The 9,167-nt window shown below is 38.3% G+C and overlaps 1 protein-coding gene across 1 annotated transcript; it reads right to left on the minus strand.

Moving 5' to 3' along the window:
- Positions 1 to 1,021: 1,021 nt before the first annotated feature.
- LOC149224981 (small ribosomal subunit protein uS8z/uS8w) lies at positions 1,022 to 8,272 on the minus strand. The gene is made up of 4 exons (XM_089386379.1): positions 7,863 to 8,272; positions 1,922 to 2,070; positions 1,624 to 1,784; positions 1,022 to 1,475 (listed from the first exon to the last, which is right to left on the minus strand). The coding sequence occupies exons 2-4, from the start codon at positions 2,052 to 2,054 to the stop codon at positions 1,377 to 1,379; spliced, it is 393 nt and encodes a 130-aa protein (XP_089242505.1). The 5' UTR covers positions 2,055 to 2,070; positions 7,863 to 8,272; the 3' UTR covers positions 1,022 to 1,376.
- Positions 8,273 to 9,167: the final 895 nt, after the last annotated feature.

Below are 9,167 nucleotides of genomic sequence, written 5' to 3' on the forward strand. Positions count from 1 at the left end.
CTGGTGTTGGGTGTCTTTTCCACCAGATTCAACGTTGAATGTTAAATCTGTTGGACTTGGTAATATAATTTACACATGGCATGGGTTTGATTATTCTATCTTAAAGAGCTTATTCTGCTTTTCAGATTTGGCAGAGCCAGTTCGGATGTCATAGAACAAGGATCACTATATATGTGTTAAAAAAAAAATCACCAGGACTATAGATCTTTGTATGATTTGGTTGCCAATGGGTGCATTCTACAGCCCAAGTTGGAGGAGATCTTCATTACTTCATGTGTTCATAGATAAAAGATTAGGCCAAATAGACAAAGCCAAAAGGGTAATTGAATCACACAACATGTTTGTATACATTTGTAAAGCTATCTGCAGAATTAACAAAACAATAAAAGAAATTAAGATAAAAATTAAAAATAAACCATCAAAAAACAAAAAAATCCACCCTCAGCTTATATACTCAGTCAGGTGTGCATGGTAAAAATACAGCACAAGCACTAGAAGAATTTCTTGTGGAACACATATTTAGCATGAAGGTTTCAATTCCACCTTACTGTTGCACTAGTTTGGGCTAATGAAAACTTAAAGAAATGAGTTAGCACTCAGCAATACAGTTTTGGAGTTGCATGACATCACACAAGCCTTCTATTGGTGCACGTATTTACCAGTGTAGGCTGGTCTAAAGTATAAATGGTTTCCCACCTCTTCATATCATATACAAGATGCACTAAGAGAACCATTAGACTATAAAGAGAAATTCAAGAGAACAACAAGTCATCATCTGTCATTGTTTACGATGTTGACTTTGATAAGCATCAAGCTCACGCCGTAATCATTAAAATAACAACAATAATTTGTTATGGTTCTCTGAAATATGGATATTCCTCAAAACACCATTTCATCTCTAAACTGCTCTCATGCTTTAAACATGCCATACTGGGAGACGAACCTAATGACTCCTAGAAAAAAAGATAGGCCGTTGCTCCCAACTATAGGGCCATCTTAACTATTGGCACTGTCCATGTCATTGAACCTTTAAAATAAATGCATTATCAACTTTTAAGTTATTTATAATCCTTTGCGAATTCCATGGAAGCTACACGAAGAGCTAAACGTAAGCTCCACCAGATTTGAACTTTCCAAATGAAAGTACTATATACGTTCTTTTACCTGCATACCAGATGCAGCTGACTGGATAAAAAGGAAATAATACATGGTACACTATAGTGAAAGTACAAGAAACCAATCACCATACACCTCAAAAATTATGTTTGTCTTGAATATAAAGACAATGACAGGTTGGAAAACTCGACGAGGCTTTAGGAGATAATGTTGGATTATATATTCTTCATTTATGGCACCAATGCCTAATTACGATATCTCTAATAGAAAAATCCTAAGATTTTTCCACCAGCATTCTTTCTCCTGGCTTCATCATGATCCATGATCCCAGCAGATGTTGTGAGAACAATGAACCCAAACTGCAAGCAAAAAGAGGCAAATATCTATTGAGCATGCAAAATAAATATTGATGAAAACAAAAATAAGAGATAAAAAAGCTGAGTTAGTCAAATATTGGACATAATGAGTTTAAAGATATTGCTACCATTCTGCCACATAAAAAAATACCTGTCTAGAAGGAAGCAAGCGAGCAGTCCATGACTCTATTTCTTTCACCCCGATATTAAAACGAGGACTGATTACTCCACACTTGTTGAGCCTTCCATTTAGCTCTACAACAATTTTACCTGCTCTATGATCATCAACTAGCTCAAACTCTCCAATATAACCTGGCACAAAACAGATACAACTATTATATACCCAATGCAAGCACTTCTTCTCAACAAACTGTTTTCACTCAAATAACAGCACACAAAATACTGTAATAATCAGTATGAAACAAAATGATAGACAAAAATAGACGTACCATGCTTTTGCATGACTTGGAGGAACTTGATGATAACTTTCGATGATGGCCTGATCATCACTTGCCGCTTTCCACGCTTTTCTGCATTATACATGCTCCTAAGAGCATCATTCAAAACACTAATCCTAACCATTGTGACTTACTTAATCCTGCAAAAAGCAGATTCCCAAAAATGAAATAACTCCAACCACTTTGCTCCATTAGAAAATGGAATATCACTTAATACATTTTCCCACATATTCAAATCCTCAATAAAACAGATGTAGCCTAATATAATATGATCTATCCATATTAAATAAAATAATCCAAAGAAAACTGCAATATGATGCCCCCAACAAAGAAATCACATCAACAATCACCGCAAACTTCACATAGTCAGGCATATTTTTATGAGGGCTGCATGCCTAACTTTCCAAGTAACAGCTGAAGGGCATCATAAGCAATGCACACACAAGCCAATATTCATAATCGACATGTAAAGATCTAAACAGGGTAATACCATCTGCATGAATGTAATGAGAATTTTGCAATCATCTCAGTGAAAAATGTATGAAAGTCTGATCAGTAGAAGAACATGTATATGATATTGATGTGATCAATTTACAGTAATCCTTGTAACCATAGTGTGTAAATTTAAAGTGGCAGACAATCTGTATGGATTTGATAAGAAAAAGTATACAATAATCACAGTGAACAATTTACAAAAATTTAATCAGTGGAAAATCAGCAGCATACATTTTATGAAACAAATTTACACCAATCTTTGCAAATAAGTAAAATATGAGTGGAATTGCATCTGCAATTATTGATGAGACCAACTTACACTCACCTCTGTAAATACTAAACAATATGTCAAAATTTAATCAGTGGAAGACCGTCACCGTGAATTTGATGAGAGGCCAATTTAGACTAATATTTGTAAACATATGTAAAAATTTAAATAAGGGAAGCCAAACTATATAGTTATTTTATAAGAAGCTCCCACAATTATAGCCGCAACAATTATTGACCCTATTGACATCATGGCCATGATATTCTTAAAAATTATTTGTGCATTCATTGCCCAGAGTAAAAATAAATTAACAAAATACCTAAACCCAACATTAAATTCAACAAGATAGACATTAGTCCACTCTTTTATTATGAAAAATAATGGTTCATTCACTGCCCCTAAACAAAAATAAAAGCAAAAGAAATGAATATAAAACCTTAACCATGACATGAAAATCAACATATAGGTCATGATATTGATATATAATTTTACCAAATGAAATTTGTACTACAAAAATGTACAAAACTGATGGAGTCAATAATGGTTCTTAAAACACCACCGATTGGGGAGACTGACAACGAGGCATTGGAGGTTGGTGAGGGCGCCCGCCACCCTGCCACCTCCCACTACATTTAAGAGTGGGGTGGCGTGGCCAACCCACCCCATGCCTAACACATGCCAATTTATTTTCCATTCAACACAATGTCAAGCCTCACACAATTCTTTTGTCCTGTGAAGAGTATCGTTGCTGACCGGAATTTATGTAGTTTTAGGTCTCCTCCCCCGTTGTTGGTGGGATTATTCCCTCATCGCTCTGATGGTGTCAGGCTTGCACTCGATGGGAAGTCTGCAAAGCTATGGTGAGATTATTGACCTTTCTTTGAAAAAGGGTTCCCTATTTTCAGGGATACAGGGGCAATGTTCTAGGACTACATGTTTGTCATTCCAATTTTGGAGTTCTATAGCTACAACAATTATAGCTGCAACAATTATTGACCCTATTGACATCATGGCCATGATATTCTTAAAAATTATTTGTGCATTCATTGCCCAGAGTAAAAAAAAATTAACAAAATACCTAAACCCAACATGAAATTCAACAAGATAGACATTAGTCCAGTATTTTATTATGAAAAATAGTGGTTCATTCACTGCCCCCTAAACAAAAATAAAAGCAAAAGAAATGAATATAAAACCTTAACCATGACATGAAAATCAATGAATTAAACAATAACAATGACATGAAAATCAACATATAGGTCATGATATTGATATATAATTTTACCAAATGAAATTTGTACTACCAAAATGTACAAAATTGATGGAGTCAATAATGGTTCTTAAAACATCACCAATTGGGGAGACTGACAACGAGGCATTGGAGGTTGGTGACCGGAATTTATGTAGTTCTAGGTCTTCTCCCCCGTTGTTGGTGGGATTATTCCCTCATCGCTCTAATGGTGACGGGCTTGCACTCGATGGAATGTCTGCAAAGCTATGGTGAGATTATTGACCTTTCTTTGAAAAAGGGTTCCCTCTCCCCCGTTGTTGGTGGGATTATTCCCTCATCGCTCTGATGGTGACGGGCTTGCACTCGATGGAATGTCTGCAAAGCTATGGTGATATTATTGGCCTTTCTTTGAAAAAGGGTTCCCTATTTCCGGGGATACAGAGGCAATGTTCTAGGACTACATGTTTGCCATTCCAATTTCGGAGTTCTATAGCTACAGCTGCTTGTTCGAGTTTTTGGTTCGTGGACCGAAGTCTAAAGCCAGATATCCAGAGAGTTCAGGACATGCAATTTTGCAAACTTGGATAGCATTGAAGGGGGAGGCAGTCGGCGTCACCACCCTACACACAATCTTTGCATCCTCGTCTGCTTTGGCAACTTCAAATAGCATCTTCCGGGACTGGCTTTTCTATTGAACCCTATTATTCGCTTCCTCTTCATTATGTGTGGTTCTTGTTTGGTGTTTTTACTTTAAATCCCTCAGGGGTTCATTGCATCTTGCGCCTTGGGGTCTTCTGGCGAGTAGGTGATTTTTCCTAGTGGGTGATTTCTAGGCCTATTGTGTATTGGCCTTTGTTGGTGGGTTGGCTCGTGTTGTCCCAAACTCTTTGTCTTTCATGGCTTGCTTTTTTGTCCTGGTTTGTCTCGCCTTTTCTCTTGTCTGAACTTGGTGAGTGCCTTTAATCTCATCTAGCTTTGGCCTTCTTAGTCTATAATTCCCAAGCACTACATGCATAGCCGCAAGGTTGGCAGTCGTTGGGGTCCGCAAGGCTGACTGCATGCCCAAGCAGCCACTGCTATCTTCCACTTTGCAACACCTCAAGACATTCCTGAAGAAATCCGCCAGCTTGAAACTTGAACCACTAATGTCCACAAGGCTTATTCCAACTCTAAGGTTTTGGAAGAGATGTCCAATTGGGTTTTTGACCCTGGTCACACTAGGGGAAGATGGAACCAATTCCTGAGTTACATTAACAAATGAAAACTCTTTTGGGTCGTGTCCTAAAAGAGAAGCATGAAGATCACAATGACAACATTTCTTCCTTGAATGACATTAAGCAAGTGCAACGATATCAACGTTCATGTTTGGCTACCTTGGATGCTCATCTGGCTCATCTGGAAAGCAACCTTCAATGTGAGCTCAAGCCCCTTGCTCCAACTGGCACCGGCGCACAAGATCCTGCTCCAGTGACTTCTTCTAACCCCTGACCTAATGTTATGTCTTTATGCAGTTTTCCTGTGTTTCTATGTAGCTCAGCGTCAATCAGTTCTTGTAGTTTTCAGAATCAGAGACTTTATCTTGGTATACTTGTTTTAAATTACAGTCAACAGTTCTGGTTTCTTTGGTGGCAAATTGAGACCATTAATATTTTAAATTTTGAACTAGGAAGATGGAAAGATGTAATCTGAATTTTTGAGGCAATACAAAACTAACTTTAAAAAAATAATGGTTCTTAAAAACAGAGCCTTTTTGCACTGTACCAAAAGTTTTCAGCACTCCCTGCATCATGAGCTAGCATTCAACCCTGCCATGGACAACCTGCACTTGGCTTTCTTCTGCCCTATCTGAGCTGCCCTGACCAAGAGAAAAGAGCCAGAAACAGGAACTCACCGTTCCTCATATTTTGCTGCTGACAAGAGCATCCATTGGCTCCTAAGGGTTTCTGCCTTCGTCCCCACCATCAATGGATTCTCTCTTGGCAACAGTTGTTAATTTTGCAGAGAACCTTCAATCCTTAAAAGATGCCGTCAGCAAGTGACTCCTTATCTCCAGAAATCTCCATAATATGGTAGCTACATTGTGGAGATAGCATAATGCAGCCCTGTTTTACAATTTTCTTCTTCACTGGTTCCAGGGGACTTTGACAGTGAGCCAGTGTCCAGTTAGCCTCCCTTGGCATTGGTCATCAGACTCAAGAGCCCTTAACAAATTTAGCTCCATCATCAAACCTTCTTCTCACTCATTCTTTCCTGGCAGACTATTGATTATTATTTTTATATGCATGACACTGCAGCACACACTACCACTTGTTTCTTTTTTACTTTATGTTATTTTCAGCATTTTCTAGGAGCTCTGCTTGCACTCCCACATTGGTTTCATACTGATTATACTCTTCTTCAGTCCCATTGACCTACTTTTGCAGCCATTTGTTGGACATTAATAAAACTACTTATCTTATCTGTGATTGAAAGTGTACATCAACTACCACAAAAAAATATGCAGATTTAACACGTTATGGGCATCAGCATCAGCCTTTACACACTAGATTGTTAATATCTGGACATCTTACAAAATAAGCTTCTGCTCCAGAGATACTTTTATTCCTTATTTCAAGAAGATAAGAGATTGTAGAGATTGTAGGAAAGACGTGGCGGAGGGGGTGTAGTTTTAGGGCAGATCTGACCTTTTATTCAAACCCCAGTTCTGTAGATTCAACCCTGCTTCAATGTCTATCACTTCAACCACAGTAAAGGTGGGACTGATCAATCCCCCTCTATTTGTGAGAGACGCCTAGTGGGAAGAAGAGATTCTACAAAAATAAAAATAAAAGTCTCTGGGATAATTCATTGAGATAGATCACAGTCAAGATGAGAAGGTAATTTTTACCTTTCAAAGGATGGATTATGAGACCTTCAGATGTTGACTTGGTCTAGAATCCGACTATCTAAAGGAAACTTGCCCAAAAGACAGAATTTAACAATGCTGAAGTGCGTTGCCCGTCCTCTACAAAGAAAAACCAGGATGGATTCCTACTTCTCAGCATAAAGTAAAAAGAAAAAAAAGTACGTAGGGGCAGTAACATAGCCAGAAACTCCGACAATTGCCCCAAAGTCACCAAATTAGAAAATGGAACCCTTGCCCTGATATCTCGGAATAACAAAAAGGAACCTCCAGAAGATGCTCAATGGTGAAATTCTGCGGCTGGGGAAGAAGATTTCAGCAAAGTTTAGCTAAGTTGGCAAAGCAAGAAATTAATTGCATTGAGATAACAGCTTCAGGCTCTAAAAAAGAGCTATACAAGTAATGAAGTAAGGAACAAGGTTTAGATCTCAAAGATTTACTCAGCTTTTGTATGAGCCTTTTAGTCTTCACCGACTACAGGTATAACCGGGGCAGCGCGTAGCTAGCAAATTTGATAAGAATTTGTTTTTGTTAAAGAAAGGTTATAACATTTATCAGGAGACTGGTGAACATAATAGTAGATACACGATATGCCACACCAGGTTATTCTTGGACTGGACGTTTAATCGATAACTGCTACTGACCACATCTTCCATGGAACAGAAAACACAATTGAGAAGCAACAGACATGTCTGAAAAAGTTCCAAGGATGTGGTCCATAGGTTAGGTGGCCGTGAGGTGGAGAGGTTTAGATTCCACCAGTCTCATGATCCAATCCTAAGCCGGACTATGTATACTTGCGGGACTATGTATATTTCAAAGCAGCTCCAGGCATGATTTTTTCGGTGGAAAAAACAGACATGCGTGAAAAAAAACTTCAAATCCTGTATACAAATTTATCCAAAACCCTAGCCAGCAGAACAGAGGCCTAAAATTTATCAATAAGGATGCGAATACAATGTTTTAGACTGTAAGAAGCATTTCAATTAAACAAGAAACGGATCAGCTTAGAGCGCAGCAAATTCAAGATTCAAACCTCGCGTCTCCGGGAGTCCAAACTTTGCGCAAGTACGCATCCAGATCACAAACTAGGGTAAAAACGCTTGAACCACAGCGAGAGGTAAAATGTCAGGAGCAGATAAAACCACGGATGGATTTAGGGTTTCCGATTTAGGGTTAGAAGTAAGGAGAAAAATCTATAGTCCTTGATTAGGGTTTGGAGCAGCCACAGGAAGCTACGATTAGGGTTTATAGTGAAAACTGGAGAACAGTGATTACATCTGTGAAAAAAAAACACAAATTAGATTTCTAAGAACGTAAGGTGGCCATGCACAAATCTTGATGTGGTTTCACGTAGACTCTTTCAGACTCATACACGGTTGTGCACGCTTTACGCTCACCTACTTGATGTGCGGCCAACCATGGATCTTCTAACAATGGCCATGAGGATGGGCGAGGAGGAGAAACCTTTTGGAATGGATGACTTTCTAATGTATTTAAGAAAAAATTTGTTGGATATTGGGTTAAGTGTGTTTTGTAATATGGATTAAGAAAAAATTTGTTGGATATTGGATTAAGTGTGTTTTGTAATATGGATTAATTGTTTTGAGTGGATCTTAATTTTGGCAATTGTAATAGAGATTAATGCTTGTGGGTTTTGGTCTAACGGCAATTGTGATTCCAACAAGTGATATCAGAGCTAAAGGTCTCGAGTTCTAATCACACTCGACTCGTGTTGGATTTGTTAACTATGGTGATGTATTTGTTTACTAATACCTATAGGTTTTAGTGTAACGGCAATCGTCATTTCAACAAGTGGTATCAAAGCAACAAGTCTCGAGTTCGAAACTCACCAGACTCGCGCTTGGGGTAGATTGTTGGACATTTGGTTCAACGCTCCCCGTGTGTTTCACAACATGAACTAACCGCCCCTCATGGATCCTAACTCTCGTGATTGTAGCGAAGAGTAATGCATGTGGGTTCTGGTCTAACGGCAATTGTGATTCCAACAAGTAGTATCAGAGTCAAAGGTCTCGAGTTCGAATCACACTCGGCTCACGCTCGAGGAGATTGTTGGACATTGGATAAACCAGCGCTTCCCGTGTGTTTCGCGACATGTGCTTAATCGCCTCTCGTGTATCCGTTAACTCTATGATGCATTCATTTACTAATACCTGCGGGTTTTGGTGTAACGGCAATCATGATTCCAACAAAATTATTGCTATGTGACAAATAAATGTGTTGTATTCATAAGTCTTCTTATATGTTGGAAACTATGCACAAGTTTCAAATTTAAAAAGATCTTAAGAATGAATCACTTTAAAGTGTTTCAAAGTAAAAT

Source organism: Pinus tabuliformis, chromosome Q, assembly GCF_031772625.1.
Source record: "Pinus tabuliformis cultivar Carrire ecotype Pingquan chromosome Q, CPIR1, whole genome shotgun sequence".
Lineage (NCBI taxonomy): Eukaryota > Viridiplantae > Streptophyta > Pinopsida > Pinales > Pinaceae > Pinus > Pinus tabuliformis.

Coding starts and splice junctions, on each gene's coding strand:
- LOC149224981 (XM_089386379.1), bottom strand. CDS start 2,054: ATGGTTAGGATTAGTGTTTTGAATGATGCTCTTAGGAGCATGTATAAT. Junction 1,785..1,921: donor CCAAGTCATGCAAAAGCATG/GTACGTCTATTT, acceptor GTTTTGTGCCAG/GTTATATTGGAGAGTTTGAG. Junction 1,476..1,623: donor GCTTGCTTCCTTCTAGACAG/GTATTTTTTTAT, acceptor TTTTGCTTGCAG/TTTGGGTTCATTGTTCTCAC.